This window comes from Chiloscyllium plagiosum, unplaced genomic scaffold (genome assembly GCF_037043375.1).
Source record: "Chiloscyllium plagiosum isolate Xiang-an unplaced genomic scaffold, Cpla_swu_hap1 HiC_scaffold_33, whole genome shotgun sequence".
NCBI lineage: Eukaryota > Metazoa > Chordata > Chondrichthyes > Orectolobiformes > Hemiscylliidae > Chiloscyllium > Chiloscyllium plagiosum.
In genome coordinates, this window is record NW_028270171.1 from 2,284,622 (window position 1) to 2,306,970 (window position 22,349).

At 40.1% G+C, this 22,349-nt stretch overlaps 1 protein-coding gene across 13 annotated transcripts in view; it reads left to right on the top strand.

Annotated features, from left to right (window-relative positions):
- The window catches only part of LOC122542077 (RNA binding protein fox-1 homolog 2-like), a 370,347-nt gene that overhangs the window by 323,211 nt on the left and 24,787 nt on the right, over positions 1 to 22,349 (top strand). For all 13 annotated transcript variants that reach the window (XR_015752551.1, XM_087978184.1, XM_087978185.1 and 10 more), the window contains 4 exons: positions 4,133 to 4,193; positions 12,614 to 12,667; positions 13,398 to 13,472; positions 20,710 to 20,839. Coding sequence is in view for 12 of the 13 variants with exons in the window: in XM_087978184.1 (XP_087834310.1) it covers positions 4,133 to 4,193; positions 12,614 to 12,667; positions 13,398 to 13,472; positions 20,710 to 20,839 (320 nt within the window). In the remaining variant the exon portion in view is untranslated. The remainder of the gene's footprint in view (positions 1 to 4,132; positions 4,194 to 12,613; positions 12,668 to 13,397; positions 13,473 to 20,709; positions 20,840 to 22,349) is intronic.

Below are 22,349 nucleotides of genomic sequence, written 5' to 3' on the forward strand. Positions count from 1 at the left end.
TGTACTGGATTGTACATATTTTTTTTAAGCAGCCTGAGCTATATTTGGTAGTTGATTGATGGTGACTCCTACACATCTTACTCAGAGTTTTAACGACGGTTTTGCTAATTAATGCACCCTTTCTTTGTGTTTGTTTGTCCTTGTTCCCCCTCTCTCCTTCCCTTGTATGTCACGCCTGTGAATGGTTACTCTGTTTCTCTGGGATTGTGCCTCCTGTTTCTCTTGGCTCAATGTGTGGCTTCTCCAATGGTTCTTGGCCCTTCTTGGTACTCATGTTGCACACTGCTGGAAAACTGACTTTTGCCCCCTCACCTAATGTTTAAAATCCTTCACTACAATCTTCTTTAATTTTTAATTTTTTTGGCATGTTCTTTGTTTCATTGTTTTGTTCCATAGTTTTTAGATCTGTTTGCGTGTGACCAAACAAAAGTAAACCTGGTATTTCTCAGGCTAATAACTATATGGAGACTTGATGAGTAAGAGTGTATTTTGATCGAGTCCATTGTTTCTTAAGCACCTGCTCAAAGACCACCCATTGACACTGACTTTTAAGAAAAGTTAAACTGCTTTTTCTTTAGATCTAATTTTTATTCCAAGCTAAAAGCATTGGAAACATTTTTAGAAATTATGCCAGTTTTTCTCAGTAAGGATTATTCAATAAGTTGGAAGGTGTTCCATTGTCTCTTTTTTGTTTGATTCTGTCCCTGAAAATGATATTCGTTCCTAATCCATAGCTACCAGAAACCCCTAGTATCCCAATAAAGTGGCACTGTTTACCTGTGAAGGTGGTTAGAGTGTGTCATTGGCTCTTCACTTTGAAGGGGGCATCACAGCTAAGCCTGATCTTTTCCAGACCTGATATCCAAGTATATGCATTGCCAGGAAAGATTAATTGGGTAGCAGCAATGAGGGAATATTGTCTCATTCTCTCTTTCCTTAATCCCAGTGACACTGGCAATAGATGCTGAAGTGCTCTTGTTGTAAAGCTGGTGAAAGTTGGCATTTGCTGCTCTCAAACTGAACATGGAACCTACCTGTTCAAATGGATTCTATATAGAATTAGTTGGAGAATGTATTATTTCAGACTTTACAACTCTATTTAAATGGAATTCATAAAGCATTGAAAATTAGAAGTAAACCATAATCAGGTCACAAGACAGAATAGGATTGTATGACATTACAGTCCTGAACCCTCATTGACACTAAGTCCATGTTGGTAAGGAGTAATTTTGTAATAGCAAATCGTGGCAACACCTTATGGTTAAGCCCAGAGATGATAATGATAGTCATACATCACTCAACAGTTACTACTTTTAATACAATTTCCCATACTAATGTCTGTAGTTCTTTGTAATTAATTTAAGGTAATAAAGTAACCTCTGTGTAACTAGGTCAGGGAATATGTCTCTACCATGGTGTAAAGTTAATTCTCTCACCACTAATATCCACAATTCCTAGTTTAACTGAAAGGCCAATAGATTAAGTTTTTGAGAGTAAGTGTAGCTTCATCACTTTGTGGAAAAAAACACCTTGATAAAATATCAGTCTGTTTCAAATGTTTCTGTTGTTAACCTGTGCTCAACAGAAATTATTTCCAAAGCTGCAGATGACCAATGGTTGATAGAATCAGACCTCCTATCTGTCCAGGATCCAACAGGGACAAATGTAGCTCTCAAGTAATGTCATACTAACTCCTGTCCATTGTGGAAGCCCTAATAGTTACGACTATGACATATTTGAAGTCATCACTGAAACTGAGTTCATCATCTGTTTGTGAAAAGCTTCCTGTGCTCTGGTTGCTATCTTTGTGCAATCTAGAGAAAGCTGTCCCGTGTGCTGCAAGAAGGCTTGCAAGTGACAGGGCATGTAGTGAATTTTGCAGGAGAAAATATTTCAACAGATAAAGAAGAAACAGGCTGTTCTGATCTCCGGCTCTCTTCTGATTCATCTGAAGCACAGAAATGTGGATCTTGTAGATATATGCTGGCATTTTAAAGAAAAGTTATCCAATTAGCTCTTTCTCTATAATTCTACAAATCTTTCCCCTTCAGTTTTTTTTAATCCCAATTCCCATTTGAATCTATCAGTCACTGCATTCCAAACTATAATAGCTCACTACCTTTTAAGAAAAACATTCCTCTTAGCTAACGTACTTAGCTAACCCCATATCGTTTTGAACACCTCAATTAAATCTCAATGTGGAGGTGCTGCTGTTGGACAGGGGTGGACAAAGTTAAAAATCTCACAACATCAGGTTATAGTCCAACAGGTTTATTTGAAAGTACAAGCCTTCGGAGCACTGCTCCTTCCTATCTGATGATAGGAAGTTTGTACTTCCAAATAAACTTGTGTGATTTTTAACTCTATTAAATCTCCTTTTAATTTCTGTGATGGGAAGGTAAACAGTTTCAGCATTTCCATCCCTCCATGTACTGAGGCCCTTTTACCCTGGTCCCAGAAAATTCTCCCTGTACTTTTTCAAGTTGTTGACATGCTTCCAAAAGTGCACTGTCCAGAATTGGACTCAATGCTACAGCTAATGTCTACCAGTGACTTATAAAATTAATTTCAATAAAAGAGTCTTTGTCTCTATATCTCTACTTATAATGTCAAGGACCCCTTGAGTTTGAACCACTTAACTTTCCTTGCCACCTCCAAACAGTGGTGTGTTATGTACTTAGATCTTTCCTGCACCCTTTTTAAAAACATGCATTTAGATTATGTTGACTCTCTCTGCCCTCCCAAACTGAATCATTTTATACTCTGCATTAAATCTGATCTGCAATATGTCTATCCGTTTCACCATTCTGTGTGCATAACCTTCTGAAGTCTATCACCCGTTTCCTACATTTCAGAGTATGGCTGCTTTGTGAATTTGAACTTCCCACTGAGCAATGAATGCTTGTAATGCTGATAAATGGTAACAAACTGTCCCACAGTTTGTTTCTAGAGACCTACTAAAATACACATTTCTGTCCAAACTCATTTTCTCTGAAAGTAGAAGAATGCTTTGTGACATGCTCCATCTAATGGGATCAATAGTTTCTCCAACAAATACACCAAAGAACTGTGGATGATGGAGATCAGAAAAGAAAAGGTAAATTGCTGGGTAAGCTCAGCAGGTCTGACAGTATCTTTGGAGGGAAAGCAAAGTTTGTGTTTCTGATCCAGTGACCCTTCTTTAAAAGGAGAAGGGTTCTCAAGAAGGGTCACTGGAGTGGAAATGTTAACTCTGCTTTCGCTCCACAGATGCTGTCAGACCTGCTGAGCTTCTCCAACAACCTTGCTATTCTGGCTAAATAAACTAATTTCTTAATCACTTAATTAATCAACCAGCACAAGCACAGCTGTACAAAATGAATCTGTATTAAACTGCTGATCTCTCCTGGGTTCTTACTGCACAGTGATTGTGTCCCTACCTCAAAGGAGAAAGTGAGGTCTGCAGACGCTGGAGATCAAAGCTGAAACTTTATTGCTGGAACAGCACAGCAGGTCAGGCAGCATCTAGGGAACAGAAGATTCGACGTTTCGGGTCCCTACCTCAAAGCCAGGCGACCCAGGTTCAATCCCACCTAGTCCAGAGATGTGTCAGAACATCTCCAAACGGGCTAATCAGAAAGTACCTGCTGATCTATCCTGGGGCTCTTTTGAAAAAGTAATAGTGTCTCAACCTCTGAGCCAGGTTCAAGTTCCACCCTCTCCAGAGGTGTGTTGTAACATCTCAACAGGTTGATGAGGAAATTGTGTTGTAACACCTGAATAGGTTGATTAGAAACATCTGATCTCTCTTAACTCTGAGTCAACAATTGTATAGTGGTTAATAGCTATATCAAAGTGAACCTGTGAATTTCATTTTTCATCATTTTAAAGGAATAGTGGGAAATGAACTTGCCTGAGAAACAATGGTTTACTTTTGAGTGTCCTTGTTGAAAATATTTAAAGATATTTTGCAATCATTAACGTACATCATGTTAAAAAGTAATTTTAAATTTTTCTAATTCATACTTAATATTATATGCATCACAATTAAGCAAAATCTGTTGTTTCGATGGACTTGCATGTTCTGTACTTTTAAAGCTGTGACCATTTCCTTGGCTAATATGCTGGTTCTATGTCGATCTGTGCACCTCAGGTAAACAATGCCACAGCTCGTGTGATGACTAATAAGAAGATGGTCAGCCCTTATGCAAATGGTAACATTTTCAAATATTCAACATGAGTAAATTTAAATGTTTTTGTGCAGTTCAGGAGCATTGCTTCAAGTTTTCAGTATGGGGGTAGCATTATACTAAATTCTTAAAGAAGCAAAGCTTTATTTCAACATGGGTTTCAGTCATTGTTTCCATTTCATTATTGAAGAGTTTACAGTCAAACAGGGTTTTCATGTTTAATGTTAATGCCAGCACTCCATATGGTATAATGCTTTCTCCAGGTAAGCCTGGTAAGCCAGGTAAGCCGAGCTCCAGCTTAACTACCTGGATGAAGTCATCTGACTGATGCTATTGTGCCATTGGAAAGTTATGGCCCCTTTTTCACTGATGCTGGGCTAAAAAAATTGATGAAAGGTCTTTCTTAACTCCATGCTGTAACTTCAACTGGGAACTGAGTGTGTTTACACCTCTGGATCTGTAAAGACAAATATTTGGAATACACTACTAAGATGTTAAGACAAAGATGTTGAGCGCTAGACTGGGAGAGTTAGATTTCTTACGGTGCAAGCAGTATTTGGCTCGCAAAACAACCTGATTGTTCTGATTAGAGGCTTTTCTACAATGAGGTTATGTTTGGCTGTGGTGACTTCAGAAATAACTGGCCAGTATTTCCTTTGGAGTTCTTGTGAAGAATGGCCATTTCATGGTAACAGGAAGTTGCTACTGGACGTTTTTTGCATCTTCAGGAAAAACTATAAGACAGGAGCAGAATTAGGCCTTTTGGCCCATCAAGTCTGCTCTGCCATTCAATTATATTTCTCAACCCCATTCTCCTGCCTTCTCCCCATAACCCTTGATCCCCTGACCAATCAAGAACCTACTTATCTTTGCCTAAAATACACTCAATGGCTTGATTCTACAAATTAACCACCTTCTAGCTGGAGAAATTCCTTCTCATCTCAATTCTGAAGGGATATCCTTTCACTCTGAGGCTGTGCCTTTGGGTCCTAGTCTCTCCTATTGTTCTATCTCTATCTAGATAGTCCACTCTATACAGGTTTCTCAGTATTTTGTTTCAATAATATACCCCTCTGTTCCCCCAAACCTTCTAAACTGCATCGACTACAGAGCCAAAGGTCTCGACTATTCCTCATGAGAAGCCCTTTGTCCCTGGGGTTATCCTTGTAAACCTCCTCTGGTCCCCTCCCACACCAGCACATCCTTCCTTAGACATAGGGTCCAAACACTGTTCATTGTTCCAGTTGTCTGACCAGAGCCTTGCGCAGCCTCAGTAGTACGTCACTGCTGTTGTATTCCACCACCCCCACCCCCCGAAATGAATGCTAGCATTGCATTTGCTTTCCTAACTTGCATGTTAACCTTAGAATCCTGAACTAGGGTTCCTAAGTCCCTTTGTACTTCAGATTTCCAAAATTTTTCCTCATTTATAAAATTGTCTACGCCTCTAATCTTCCTACCCATGTGCATTACCTCACATTTCTCCACATTGTACTCTGTCAGCTACTTCTTTGCCCACTTCCAATACGTTCTGGAACAGCAAAGTGCACTTCTGGAACAAAACAACATGACTCAGCAAGATGATGTAATGGACCAGTAATTCAGAACTCCAGAATTCTGGGGAGATGGTCAGAAGTCAAATGACACAAGATTATAGTCCCATAGGTTTATTCAAAATCACAAGCTTTCAGAGCACTGCTCCTTCATCAGGTGAAAATTGAGATATGGCTATGAATCCCATCACAGATAGTGAAATTTGAATTCACTAAAAACCTGGAATAAAAGTTAGCCTAACTTGCAATTGTTCTGTTGATTTGCTATTGTTTAAACAAAAACCATTTGGTTTACTAATATGGTTCAGAGAAGGAAATCTGTCATCCTTAGCCGGTCTGGCCTACATGTGACTCCAGACCAACAGCGATATGAAATGTAGAAAATAGGAACAGGTGTAGGCCATTCAAACCTTGGAACCTTCTCCATCATTCAGTATCATTGTGGCTGATCATCCAACTCAGTACTTCTTTCCTACTTTCTTCCTACATTCTCCCCATATCCTTTGATCCCTTTCACCCTCAAGCCTAAATCTTGAAATATAACTTGACTTTTAACCCTCTGATCGATAAATGCTGGCCCAACCATTGACCCCCACATTCTGTGAATAAATTTTTAAAACTACCAATTATTGGAATGACTGTAGTTCTCATCACACTTCTGTTTGTCTCTTTTGCTAAATTACCCGTAGTGCGAGGTGCATTAGTCAGAGGGAACTGGGTCTGGGTGGGTTACTCTTCGGAGGATTGGTGTGGACTTGTTGGGCTGAAGAGCCTGATTCCACACTGTAGGGAATCTATTTAATATGCAGCAGAGAAACAACCGCAACAATCTTTAAAAGTACAAATAAGAAACCATAAATCTGAAAATATGTCTTTGAACATAATTTACTCTGAACAATGATTCCAATCAATGTATGTGATCCAGCAGTTTAAAATGTTGGGGTATGAGCTGATGGAAGTACTGCTCAGGGTTTTGTGTGTGGGGTGAGAATCGGTTGGAACGTGTTAAATTTTGGCTATTGCACTGTAAATCAGCGATAATAGCAATCAATCACCAACAGAAGGGAGTGAGCTGCGAGACACAATTGGAGAAACTGAAGCTTCACAGTCAACAAAGTAAATGGTTGTGATACCAAAACGAGAAAGACCAGAACAGTACGGGAACAGGCCCTTTAGTCCACCAAGCCAACACTGACATATGATGTCTTTCAAAAAACCTTTGGCCTCTACGTGGTTCATATCCCTCTATTCCCTGTCTGTTCATGTGTCTATTAAGATTCTTCTTAAGGTTGTTATAGAACTGCTTCTACCATCTCCTCTGGCAGTGCGTTCCAGGCACTTACCACCTCCTATGTTGTTAAAAAAAAAACTGCCTCCTACATTTCCTTTCAGCTTTCCCCTTTTACCTTAAACCTATGACCCCTAGTAATTGACATTTCTACTCTGGGGAAAAAGACTCTCACTACCTATTCTATTCATGCCTTTCATAATTTTGTAAGCTTCCATCAGTTGTCCCTTAGCCTCTGGTATTCTCGAGAAAACAAACCAAGTTTATCCAGTCCCTCCTCATAGGCAGGCAATATTTTGATAAACCTTTCTGTTCTCTCTCCAAAGCTTCCACATCCTTCTGGTATTGAGTTGACCAGAACTTTTTGCAGTATTATAAATGTAGCCTAACTAAAGTTCTTCAGCAAGGCATTTGATACTTCAGCAAGGCATTTGATAATGTTCCCCATGGTAGACTCATTCAGAAGGTCAGGAGGAATGGGATACAGGGGACCTTAGCTGTCTGGATACAGAATTGGCTGGCCAACAGAAGACAGCGAGTGGTAGTATGAAGGAAAATATTCTGCCTGGAAGTCTGTGGTGAGTGGTGTTCCACAGGGCTTTGTACTTGGGCCTCTACTGTTTGTAATTTTTATTAATGACTTGGATGAGGGGATTGAAGAATGGGTCAGCTAGTTTGCAGAGGGCACAAAGGTTGGAGCTGTCATTGACAGTATAGAGGGCTGTTGTAGGCTGCAGCGGGACATTGACAGGATGCAGAGATGGGCTGAGAGGTGGCAGATGGAGTTCAACCTGGATAAATGTGAGGTGATGCATTTTGGAAGCTCAAATTTGAAGGCTGAGTACAGGGGGATTAAGAATAGGATTCTTGGTAGTGCGGAGGAACAGAGGGATCTTGGTGTGCAGGTACATAGATCCCTTAAAATGGCCACCCAAGTGGACAGGGCTGTAAAGAAAGCATGTGGTGTTTTGGCTTTCATTAACAGGGGGATTGAGTTTAAGAGTCGTGAGATCTTGTTGCAGCTCTATAAAACTTTGGTTAGACCGGACTTGGAATACTGCATCCAGTTCTGGTGCCCTATTATAGGAAAGATGTGGATGCTTTGGAGAGGGTTCAGAGGAGGTTTACCAGGATGCTGCCTGAACTGGAGGGCTTATCATATGAAGAGAGGTTGACTGAGCTTGGACTTTTTTCGTTGGAGAAAAGGAGGAGGAGAGGGGACCTAATTGAGGTATACAAGATAATGAGAGGCATAGATAGAGTCGATAGTCAGAGACTATTTCCCAGGGCAGAAATGATTAACACAAGGGGTCATAGTTTTAAGCTGGTTGGAGGAAAGTATAGAGGGGATGTCAGAGGTGGGTTCTTTACACAGAGAGTTGTGAGAGCATGGAATGCGTTGCCAGCAGCAGTTGTGGAAGCAAGATCATTGGGGACATTTAAGACACTACTGGACATGCATATGGTCACAGAAATTTGAGGGTGCATACATGAGGATCAGTGGCCGGCACAACATCGTGGGTTGAAGGGCCTGTTCTGTGCTGTACTGTTCTATGTTCTATGTAGTTGCAGCATGACTTACCAGTCTTGATACTTTATGTCCCGACTGCTGTAGGCAAGCATGCCATGTGCCTTTTTGATCACCTTATCCACTTGTGTTGCTGCTTTCAGGAAAATATGGAAGGTTAGAGCTTCTAAGGGTTCTGTCATTTACTATATACTACGTATGCTTTGACCTTCCAAGGTGACCTCCCTCAGTACAGCTGTGCTAGTCTCCCTTATCAGTAACACAACTACCACCCACTCTTTTACATCCCTCTCTATCACGCCTGTAACATCTAATTGTCAGTCTTTTCCCCTCCCAACCAAGTTTCTGTAATAGCTCCAACACCATAGTTACATGTACTAATCCACGCTCTAAATTCATCTGCCTCACCTGTCATACTCCTCACATGAAAACAAACACATTTCAGACAGCCAGTCCTGTCGTGTTTAGTAATTTTCCCCTGTCTGTTCTTCCTGGTAGCCTTACTGGACTCCGTCTCTAACCATTCCTTGGTCACTTCACTTGCTGATCTTCTGCTCTGGTTCCCATCTGTCTGTGACATTAGTTTTAACCTTCCTAAGAGCACTAGGAAACCTTCCTGCCAGGATATTGGTGCCCTTTTGTTTAGATGCAACCCATCCTCCTTATATAAGTCCCTCCAGCTATAGAAAATACCCCAGTGATTCAAATGCCTGAAGACTTCCCTCCTACACCAGGTTTTTAGCAGACATTAATTGATTTTATCCTCTAGCAGCTATTTAATTAAAATAAATTTCTATTATATTAATTTACAGCTACTTAGTTCCTAGTGTTAGATTCTCACACAAAAAAAATTAAACACCCTGTTCTGTAAACAACAGACTTAGAACTGGTCTAAAATCCCATTATTGTCTACTCTACCACTAGCCTAAGTCCCTCTACTCTAAAACTGTTTGGGCATGAAAATTAATGGGAATTGAAGATGAGAAAAGAATCACCTGACCACTGCTTAGTAATCAGGAGCTCTTCTGTCCAAAGAATCACTTTTGAATTTGTCAACTAAGTGCAGCTTCCACAGCACTCCCCATATAATGGATCAAGGTCAGTTATCTGCTCTGGTTGCTGGCTTATCTGGTTCCATTTCCTGGCTGCTGATCCAGGAAAGACTAACTTGCAACTATCAGATATGGTGACTGCACCAACTTCTCCCAGAGTTTTCCTTGGTCACTTCTCACCATCACCCTCTGTTGGATGCTATTTCTGTTGAGTACTATCCCCTCTCAGTCATCGTGTCTACTCTCAGAATCCTCCTCAGTCACTTCTCATCAACACTCTCTGTACCTGATCAAAACACCCTTAAATGAGCACATGTAGACAAATTAGACCTGGAATTTTAAAGTTACCGTGGCTTACGTAGCCATTTAATAGGATCAGAGAACATTACTTTATATTTGTGAAGTGAGGTGTTTATTTATTATTCAAGGAGTAATAAAGTTTAGAATCTTCCATTTGTTTGAGTACACAGTTGAGCCACAGTTGAGTGTTGAATTGCAGCAATGGAATTGAGAGTTGTCAGATGAAAGGTGAACAGTTCTCCAAAGATGGGACAATCCTGACTCTCATCATTCTGGGCCTAATCTTCTTCTCTCCTCTCACAGAAGCCTAGCATGAGTACTCTGAGTTCACTGTATGCATGCAAGACCATATCCTGCAGCGGGACTAACCTAATCTCTTGCCTGGTTGGAAGTGGGATTATTTTTTAAAAACTGTATACTCCTGATACCTATGTCTATACAAGCCTAATTCTGGATTACACATTTCCAGATCAGAATGAAGGAACTGATTATGGAGAGCATATGTTTGAAAGTACAAAATGCAGAGTTACATAATTCACACATTAATATCACTGACAGATAAATGGCTTACTAGAATGTTTCAGATTGGCACAATAAGCAACTTGAGTCAATTTATGTGCTTGACTGGAGCATTTATTTTTAGTACAAGTTTAATATCAGCTTCTGGAATAAATTATTTTTCCCTTTACCTCTATACCATCTCAACTCTGCTTTCAGTTTTCTCTCCATTTCCTGAGAATATCAACTTTGTGACAGGCTTCCGGTTCCATAGGGAGCAGACACCCTCCAAGTGGGCATTTCTAAAGTGTGAGGCCAGATGGTGAATGTTCGTTTGTCAGGCATATCACAGCTGAGCTCGGTTCCCATTCCCTCAATGCCCATGCTCACAACCATGAAACATTTCTGGGCACTGAGCAGTTGCAGAAATCCTGACTGACTTTCTACTTTGCCACTGAGGTCAGTTGTAGCTCCATGCATTTGCTGTCCTGATCACTGTCAGCTAATAGCACAGATCAGTGATTAAACCTTGGCCATTTTTGCATTGTAACTTGCAGCTTATTCATTACTTTAACTGGCTGAGTCACCAGAAGCATATGGATTAAATATCATCAGTTTTAGTTTTAAATCTGTCTACAGCTGCAAGCTTGGAATAAGCTTTGAAGTATCTGATTGATGTTGCTAAATTTAGGGTTTACACAGTGGAGGTTAAGAATGGCATGTCATTCCATTAGTGATGCTAGAACATTGGTTCCTCTCCCAAGTGGCTAACTTCAAATAGAAACCTGGGGTAAATGTCAGCAGTCTGTTCAAGTGTCAGTTCAAGATCGATTGACATTGGAGGATGTATTATCTGTTTGCATTCTCTACTGACATCCAAGCACTTGCACATTTCACCAGATCTATGGAAATCCAGGCTTTTTCAGCTCACGATATGAAGGCTGCAGTCTGCTAATTCAGTATGTATTAGAGAGCAAATTTGTAACTACATCGTCTGTTTGGCTCAATGCCGCACTCGACAACTGTTCTGACCATTGGGATACAAGCAGCTGATTTCCCCTCTCATCTCCCTATTTCCTAATGCCTCAAGTTTAAAATTCATTCTTAACCCTACATTTTCTTATACTTCCCTACCTCCCGTCCATTACCTCTTGCAATCCTATAACTGTTTCTTCTCTGCACTCCAGAGCTCTTTGTTCTTCCAGATTTCTGTAAACTTTGTTGTGTGTCTTCAGTTAGAATGATGTGGAGGTTCTGGTGCTGGACTGGGGTGGACAGTATCACACAACAACATGTTACAGTCTAACAGGTTTATTTGCAATCGCAAGCTTTCAGAGCACTGCTCCTTTGTCAGGTCTTCACCTGAAAGCTTGTGATTTCACATAAACCTGTTGGACTATGACCTCATGTCGTGTGACTTCTGATTTCAGTTAGGTAGGTATCATGCACTAAAATTGCCTCCTTCATCGATAAACCTCTCTCATATATAATCCTCTGAGCAAGTCTTGATCTCAATTTTAGCGTATATCTTTGTCAATGCCAGAGAGGAAATATTTCTCGACATTCTTGTGCCTTATAGGCTCTATAAATAAGTTGTTTTATACTTGCTGGAAAGTTCTTCTTTAAGCAGTACTTTGTAAGGCAAGGAAAATATCTCTGAGTCTGCACATTAAGCAGAGGGAGCTTCGTGGTGATTTACTAATACAGTTCATGTTTGTTTTCTGCTCAATCTGCTGCTTCCTATATTTATGGTATTGCCTCTGCTAGAGATCAACTCCCAGGTGCCAGTCACCCTGTGAACTATGGCATGTGATCCTAGTTACCATCTAGTTAGTTGCCCTGCAATGCTTTACCAATTTGCTTGTGTGTGTGAGGCCTGATGGGGAGTTTTGGATCAATAGACTTGTCAGCGTGCAGTGTTCACTCGCAGTTTCAGCTGATGGTTTTCTATCTATAACCCAGGGATGATGAACATCATGTTTTGCAATGATCTCTATCTACATGCACTAAATGGATTGCAGTGGTTCAGGAAAGCAGTTCACCACCACCCTTTCAAGGACAATTAGGAAAGGGCTTTTTGGGAGCTGTGACCGCAGATTAACACTGGAAAAATTTGAAACTAGATTTTTTTAATTGCTTATGAATTATTGGGTATTCTTTGTGTTATTTTTCTTCAGATTGAAACTTGATGTAGCAATAACTTCAATGTAATTTATAATTTTCAGGCTGGAAGCTGAGCCCTGTAGTTGGTGCTGTTTACAGCCCTGAATTTTATGCAGGTAAATATTTTAAGAAAAGCCATGTCACCTATAATTGAACTATCTCAAAGTTTCTATGTATTTTTGTTAAATGATTCCATTGAAACATGATCTGAGAAATATATATGAATTTGTCACTGACAGATGTATTTTTTGTCTACAATACATTTGAATATTTGAATTCAGGGTAATTTGTGAAAATGTTACTCAAGTTATCAGACATCTTTCTCCCTCAATGGAGACCATTTCAGTAAGCACATGCTGGGACCTGCTGCAATCCACACTTTATAATATTCCACATTTCTTTTTGTAGCTGAGTTATTGGGAGCCCCTGAGCATATAGAGGATTTGTGAATTTTTTTGGCCAGGTACTGAAATGAAGTAGCCATTAAGGATGTTAAACTTCAAACTACTGCTTTGGTACAACTTAATTCTTGGAGAAGGGTTTTTGATCTTTTAAGTACTGCCTAATATTCCGTCTCAAGAGGAAATTTATTTTAAAAGAGAACACTGAAAATGTCTGAATAAAAACAGTAAACAAATTAGAATAATCCAAGGAAATCAGAAAGTTGGAGATAGTTTGAGTGCTCTAGTTGAGCTGTCTAATCTATTATGAATGACTTTTGGGGGATGTTTATTTGGTGCAGTTTTAACTCAAGCCTAATATAAAATGCACAGCATATTTAGCTATAACGTGCTGCTGAGCAAATTAATGTTTTAATATTGGTTGTACGATGCTGTATACTTGCAGGTCCTGCGTCATTATCATCTTTACCTTTTCACCTACATCCTGTTGCCTCAACAGCACTCAGCCCAACACACAATGGTAAGATGAGTTGAAAACAAATATTCTAATTAATTAAACTTACTATATACAAAGTATATGAACAGTACCATTTTCAACCATCTGTTCGTAAAATATTCAAACTTGAAAATTGCTGTTTGACATTGAATTATTTGATTGGAATTCGTTTGATTTGTTGTTGTCCTTTAGTTGTATTCCATCTAATTCCCTATTCTGTGTCTCATCATCTGCTCAACTTTGCCAAGAGTATTTTGGTGGCTCAGTTCAAGAAGCATTTCATCACCTATTGTATTCAGTTTATTGATGAGATGAGTGAGTTTTGATTGAAAGACTTTGTCTTGTTTTGCATTATGGAGTACAAACTAAACACAGAATAAGGCTACTTACATTTTGCCCCAGTCTAAAATTTGAAGTTTGGGATTACAAATGGTTCAAACAAATTACAAATGTGCAAGGGATAAAAGCAAATTACTGCGAATGCTGGAATCTGAAACCAAAAGAGAAAATGCTGAGAAATCTGAGCAGCTCTGGCAGCATCTGTAAGAAGAGAAAAGAGCTGACATTTCAAGTCTGTCAAAGCTTTGACAAAGGGTCAGTTAAACTCGAAACATCAGCTCTTTTCTCTCCTTACTGATGCTGCCAGACCTGCTCAGATTTTCCAGCATTTTCTCTTTTGGTTACAAATGTGCAAGAGCTAGCAAGCTGGTCTATTGAACCTATCCTATACTATGGACACTGCTCTAATTCTGGTCCACAGCACAGCACCATATGAATTGTTCCACCACTGATAGTTGCATTTTCAACTGCCCAGGTCACAAAAGATCTCCCCCATTCCCAAGTCCTTCTACTTCCGCAGTTTTCTCTCCCACTTAATGTTTACCTTTCGATGTGCTTCGTTGTCTGATTTTGATCCATAATATTTTTATAAAACACCTTTTGAATGTTTTATTGTGTTCAAAGCACTATATAAGAAACAACACTTGAAGTTCCCCTGGGTGGGAAACTTCAACATTTCCGTCATCCAAGAGTGGGTTGGTCATACCACTGCTGAACAAGCTGATCGAGTTCTAAAGGACCTGGGACCATTGCTTTTCATCATTTATGTAAATGATTTGGATGTGAACATAGGAGGTAATTAGTAAGTTTGCAGATGACGCCAACATTGAAGATGTAGTGGACAGTGAAGAAGGTTACCTCGGAGTACAACAGGACCTTGACCAAATGATCTAATGGGCCGAGATTTGATGGATGGAATTTAATTTAGATAAATGTGAGGTGCTGCATTTTGGAAAGGCAAGTCAGGCAGGACTTATAAATTTAATGGTAAGGTCCTGGGGACTGGTGCTGAACAAATGGACTTTGGAGTGCGGGTTCGTAATTCCTTGTAAGTGGAGTTGGAAGTAGATAGGATAGTGAAGAAGGTCTGAATTGATCAGACTGTTGAGTATAGGAGTTGGGAGGTCATGTTGCAGCTGTACAGGACATTGGTTAGGCCACTTTTGGAATACTGCGTACAATTCTGGTCACTCTGCTTTTAGAAGGATGTTGTGAAATTTGAAAGGGTTCGGAAAAGATTTACAAGGATGTTGCCAAGGTTGGAGGGTTTGAGCTATAGGGAGAGGCTGAACAGGCTGGGGCTGTTTTCCTTGGAGCTTCAGAGGCTGAGGGGCACGGGTAGGGTAAATAGACAAGGTCTTTTTCCTAGGGTGGGAGAGTCCAAAACTAGAAGGTATAGATTTAAAGTGAGAGGGTAAAGCTTTAAAAGGTACCTCAGGGATAACGTTTCATGCAGAGGGTGTTGCAGGTATGGAATGAGCTGTCAGAGGAAGTGGTGGAGGCTGGTACAATTATAACATTTAAAAGGCATCTGGTTGGGTATATGAATAGGAAGGGTTGAGGGGCTTAAGGGCAAAATGCTGGCAAATGGGACTACATTAGGTTAGGATATCTGTTGACATGGATGAGTTGAACCGAAGGGTCTGTTTCCATGACTCTATGACATAGTTACCGGAACTGGTCTGCGGCATTTGGTGAGAGATCTCAAGGCGGGGTGTGGGGAGATCTTTTGAACTTACTTCACCAATTTACCTGTTGAAAATGCACCTGTTCATGACATAGGAGTACCACTATGCTAACGCAACGAACCCTGAACACGCAGCAACTTAAAAGTGGTCATATATTAGACATTGGTGCCCATCAGTAGCAGCAGAACTGTAATCAGCTACAATATGCAAACTCATGGCCTGGAATATCCACCATTACCACTATCATGAAGCAATAGGATCAATCCTGATTCAAAAAAGAATGCAGAGGGCATGCCCAAAGCAGCATCAGGCATAAATGAAATTGAAGTGTCCCCCTGACGAAGCAACAACACAGGAAAAGGTCAGACAGTGGAAGCAGCACGGAATGGACAGGACTAAGCAATCCTACAGCTAATGGATCTGGTCTAAACTCTGCATCCTGTCACATCCAGACATTAGTTGTGTGGACAGTTATACAACTCACTGGAGGTAGAGGTTCCACAAACACTTCCACCTTTAACAAGAGAGAAAGCTCAGCACATCAGTACAAAAGGCAGGGCTGAAGCAGCAGGTGATCCATTGCAAACCACCACCTGAGCTGACCAGAGTCAAGCTGCCAGTTTTCAACCAATTCAACTCACTCCACGTAATATCAAGAATTGGCAGAAGAAACCAGATTCTCTACAGGCTCCATGCCCTGACAACAGTCTGGTAATATTCCTTGAAGACTTGTGCTTCAGTTCAGCTGCAACACTGGTTGTCTCTCCCGTTATAGAAACAACACGAATCCAACCTGGTCAGTTTCTGCTGTATCAGTCTGTTCTTTATCACTGTAGCTGATCAAGATAGAAGGGTCAGTGACAGTGCTCTCAAGCAGCACTTGCAAAGGAATAACCTGTTCACTGACACTCAGTTGGGATTCTGCCAGGGCCATTCAGTTCCTGACCTCATCACAGCTTTGATCCAAACATGAATAAAAGAGCTCAGCTCCAGAGTTGAAGTAAGGGTGACCTCACTTGACTTTTTTTCTTTCTTCATGGAATGTGTGCATTGCTGGCTGGGCCAGCAATTATTGCCCATTCCTAGCTGCCTTTGAGGAACTGGTGGTGAGGTGCTACCTTGAACTATTGCAGTCAATTTAGTGTATAGTGGAAGATGAAAAGAAGAGATTACGAAAGTGGAATTCGTGGGAGTTGGGGCAGGGAATGGAAATGCTCCACTAGTTGGAATCCTGTCTGGCACAAAGGAAGCTGGTTATTGGAGTTGAATCATCTCAGTTGCAGGATTCGTCAGGGAGGCATCCAATCATTTTCAGCTGCTTCATCCATGACCTTCCCTCTATCATAAGGTCAGAGGTAAGGATGTTTGCTGATGATTGTGCAATGTTCAGCCCCAATCCCAAATTCTCAGATACTAAAGCAATCCATGTTCAAATGCAGCAAGTTCTGGACAACATCCAGACTTGGGCTGGCCAGTAGCAAGTAACATTTGCACTAAACAAGTGCCAGGCAATGATCATCATGACACAAGCAAATCTAACTATCGCCCTTTGATGTTCAGTGGCATAATTTAGGATGGCACGGTGGCTCAGTGGTTAGCACTGCTGCCTCACAGCGGCAGGGACCCAGGGTCGATTCCAGCCTTGGGTGACGAGTTTGGAGTTTGAGTTTGCACGTTCTCCCCTTGTCTGCGTGGGGTTCCTCCAAGTGCTCTGGTTTCCTCCCACAGTCCAAAGACTAGGCTAGATGAATTGGCCATGCTACATTACCCATAGGGTTCAAGGATGTGTAGGTTAGGTGCATTAGTCAGGGGAAAATGTTGAGTAATAGGGTAGGGGAATGGGTCAGTGTGGACTTGTTGGGCTAAATGGCTTGTTTGCACACTAAGGATTCTATGATCACCATCAATCTCCTGGGGCTAACCATTGACCAAAAACTGAACCAATCCAGGCGAGGAGTTCTGTGATGAGTAACTCACTCCCCAGTGCCTTTCTGCCACCTGCAAAGCATAAATCAGGAGAGATGGACAATTTTCCATTTGCCGCTGGATGGCTGTCTCTCCAATAACACGTATAACTGTACACCAAAGCAGCGCACCTGATTAGTACCACATCCTCCTCCACCAACAATCACTACTTTCCCCATTGATGCATTGTGACAGCAGTGTGCCATCTACAAGATACACGGCAGTAACTCTCACTAAGGCTGCTTTGAACGCAGTTTCCAAACTCCTAACCTTTACCATCGAGAAGGGCATAGGAATATAAGACCTGTGAGTTCTCCTCCAAGTCTCATACCGTCCTCTTTTGGAACTGTATCGCCATTTATTCACTGTCACTGAGTCAAAATCTTTGAATTCCCTTCCTAACTGCACTGCAGGTGTCCTTATACACAAGACGGCAGCTATTTCTCCCTTGATCATGGTCATTAAGGATGGGCAGTAATTGGGTGGCCAGCAACACCCACATTACCCACATCCCACAAATACAGAAAAATACATCTTTTAGCCTAATGCTGTCTAAATGTTAGTGTTATAATCCAGCTGTTGGTCTTTCCCCACAACTTCATCTCATCCACCTGAGGGAATTTAAATAATGCAAAAGGCCTTGTATATGCATTTTGATATTCAGTTTTCCTGACAATATATTTTAACAGCATATTTTCTTTTACAATGGCCTCACAGCGCAGGTTTTGGATGAACCTTGAATGAAACAAGCATGTAATTCCCAACTGCTGCTCCAGCAGCCTTGAGTGTACATTGTGTAGACATGCTTGATGTCAAACACTGGATTGAGACTTTCGCATACAGAGCCCTGACTCGGTACCAGAGGAATCTTTCATCTCATTAGTCAGGACTGAATTAGAAGTAGTGTCCCTGTTGGTGAAATACAGTGTCAAATGTGTTATACCATTCAGTCCCACTTTTTCTTAATTCAGACAAAAAAGACTGATTCTGAAGTTCCTGTTTCTGTATGATCAGTTGGTTATCCTCTTAAAATTTGGGGTGTATTTGACATTAAATCAGCGTTGGTATCCTACAGGCAAAATATCACATACATCTTGCAATCTTTTTTACTTTCAATGAATACTTCTCTGTTGTTATCCTTCATGTCAAAGTTAAATGATTGCACATTTGGTGTTTTGGTGTCTTTTTTGGTGTTTTAAGAGTCACTGCAGTTTTTGCCACAAGGAGGCAATGATTGTAATTTCTATCCATGCCAGAATATATATAATATATATGAATGTTCTTTATTCTGCTTCTATATGCTGTTTCACCATCACATAATCATATCTGTTTTCCATGAACCATGGACTCTTCTAAGTGTGCGTTGTTTTTGGGTGCTTAAAAGGTGTTTGTCACCATCAGGTTTTCTTTTGTCAGAATTGTATCAATCTATCAACAATGTCATTTTGCAAGCTAAGGCCATACTAACCAACTTGTGTTCTGACTGCTTCACTGATTTTAGTGTTTTTCATCAACTACAATTAACAAGTTAATTAACTTGATAATAACACTAAAGAATGTCAGCATAAAATGCCTGTTTCCTGCACAATGTGAACTTGTATCAGGGCATAAACTTGTAATGACTACTAGATCAAAAGGTTTTCCTTTCTGAGCTCATCTGATCTCCTTGATATTGGCCACTAACCTTGAACAGACGTGTTTCTTATGTCTTAAAAAATGTAGCAAGATTGAGGAATCAGAACAAAAATATGGAAAGCAAATGGGGGGAAAAAACCTGCAAGGAAAATTTAACTGAATGGAAAAGAGATAAAGATTGGCTGATAGTTGTGATTCTGGAAATGATGATATAGCAGGGAGAAAAGTAATACACCCAAATATAATGACATTGAAAAGAGGATAAAGAAGGCAGTTAAAGAGAAATGGTCTCATGAGATGTGTAATGAAATGTTCAAGCTGGAGAGGCATCATAAAATGAAAGTTGCACCAAAAGGTAGATTCTTTGACATATAGAAAGGAAGGGGTTGCAGTAGATATTGAGTGAATCAAAGACAAAGTTGGGAAAATTTTGTTTATATATATATATATATATATATATATATATATGAATTGTACAACGATATAAATCAATGGAATCTTCAAGATATAAAAGTGAACAATTGGCGAAACATGTCAGAGGTTTAAAAAAAACTTTGAAATTGTTAAGTATAGGAAACCTCTAATGTTTGTGATCAAAGTATACTAGTGCATACATTCCAACGGACTTGAGAGATTTATAAAGCATTGTTACCTATGAAACATAAAACAGAGCACAATTGTTTCAGAACTATCATTTCATTAAAGTAAGTTTGAAAATCATAATACGAAAGAAAACCTATTTGGAGCAGAGATTGGTGAAACTTGATTTAGACCTGGAATCGGAGCTAAAGAGGAACTATTTAACCTAAGAATGATATTTGGTAAATATCTGGAACAAAACAAGAATATTAACGTATGCTTGATTGGCTATGAAGATGTATTTGATTATGGTTATCACCAAAAATTAATAGCTATGTTGCTGAAGTGTGACATTGAGAGTAAAGATGAGAGATTTATGCAGAGCTGATATTGAAGCACCTGGCTAGTTGATGGACAATCTGCTCAGAAGTACAAGGCTGTGCACTGTTGCTAATATGATTCAATGTGTACAAAGAACAAATGTTCAGAGAACTGGATGTATTTTCAGGCATAAAATTGAAGGCAAGAGATGACAAACATACTGTATGCTAGTGACAGCACCATTGACAGAATCAGAAGAGGACCTTTAAGTCAAATCCAGCAGTTCAGACTATGGATTGAGTATGAACACCAGAAAGACAAAAGCAAGAGTTAGAAGGAATACATTCACAAGTAAACTAGTGTTGACTGGTTGGATGATGGCTATCATGGAGTAGTTGCAGATGGACCACTGTGTGCGTGTGTGTGAGAGAGAGGATGGTACAAGACAGAGTGTGATATACCATAACCACACATCATCCAGCAGGAGGAGCCATGAACCACAGCAGTTTTGTGGTATATAAACAAGCCTTCTAGGACTTAATTTATTTATTCAAAGATTATTTCATTTATAGTAAAGGTTGTATGCTTGTCAGTACATTTTCATTGTCACACTTTGTTTCTGATTGTCACAACCACGGTTTCCCTTCATAAATAGATTTTTTTTTCCTTTAGTTATTTGGGATTAATGCTTGTCACATTATCCTAATATTCACTCTTGCATTCCAAATCCTTAGTTCCTGGTTTCCCGTATCAAGCAGCCACCACAGCAGCTGCATTGAGAGGTGCCCTGAGAGGACGAGGTCGTGCAGTCTACAGTGCATTCCGTGCAGCAGCGCCCCCTACCGCCATTCCGGCCTATGGAGGGTAAGGAAACCTGACTAGAAGTGAGGGAACCATTTTGTGCATGAAGTTTTCAAGTATCACTAAATCTAACCTCAATGCCATCCCCAGTTATTCTGAACATACTGTACTACTAGTTTCGGTGTCTCCAATTTGCAGCTACTGTAAATGGTACTTAAGAGAATCCAAGATTGAACTCTAGCCCTAACAGTTAACTGACCAATAAAGCATCTTTGGTCAGAGTTTTGCCCTGACAGAGTTTAATATAGAAAATCATGGCTATTGTGCAAAATTACTGGTGTAATGCAATAATCATTCCAGTGCACAAGAATGAGATCTGCCTATTGTAGATAGTAATATTGTACTGTATTTCCCAGTCTATGACTGAAGTAGAGAAATGACTAACCGGGTTAGGCTGCACCTGCTGTGATAGTGTATGATAGTTACCAGAAATGTTATTGCAGTTATGTGCATAATTAAGAATGAATTCAAGAGAGTGATTCTGGGTAACTGGAGGATGAGTCCATGGTCTGTTTTCTCTTTAATTTGCTCATTTTTATGTGAATCTTTAAAAATATAATTATCATAGTGAATTACAAATGCCTGGTTCAGCCTAGACTTTTGTATGTCTTTACAAATGCTGTGCTATTGGCTCCCTTTCTTCATCAGATATGAAATTTGCACACTTTATTAAATTTCCACCTTATATTTATATAGTGAGGTTCTCTGCTCACTGTGAAATTATCTTCTCCATGCATAGCAGAGTTCTGTTATCTGTAACACATGGCCTCTGAGTTTGGGGTATCTGATCTTCCTCTGAGTGGCTGCAAACAATGTAAATGACTACACTGGAAAGATTGTTGTTAAAGTGCAGAACTTGAGAAACAAGATTTTTTTTTTGTTTTGAAGCTTTTTGTCTTGCTCTTCAGAGGGTTGTTGCAGACTCAATGGGCTGAGTAGCCTCTCTGCACTTTAGAGATTCTATGAATAGCAATGCAGTGACCATGTGTTTATTTGCCATTGCTAGTCTATCAGCAGTGCAGTACTATAATCGTGACCTGGAACCCATCCTCCCCCCATTTATGAACTCAGCAACATATGTGCAGTTTTAGCGACATACACCAAAAAAGATGGTGTTGCCTGGGATCCCTACTAGGCCCAGCTCTCAGAAGCATCTTTGTTAGGTTCTATCCAAAATGTGCCTTCAATAAGCCTCCAATTTGTACACGATATGATTGCTATATTTGAATCTGTAGTTGCATGAAAAAGTTTCCATACACATGTTAATGGACATCATCCTGTGCTTAAATTCAAATTTGAAATGGAGCAATCAAATGAGCTAGTTGTGAAGTTGGTTGTGGTTTCTGTACTTTCCACTATGAGCCAACTTGGTCAGTTTGTGTTGGGGCCTTCAACTGCAACAAGCAAAGTACTGACCATGTACAACCAGCCTCAGTTTGCAAAATTCACAACACAGTGCCCAACAGATGATATGATTACACAATTGGACAACATTTGCTAAATAATCCTGAGT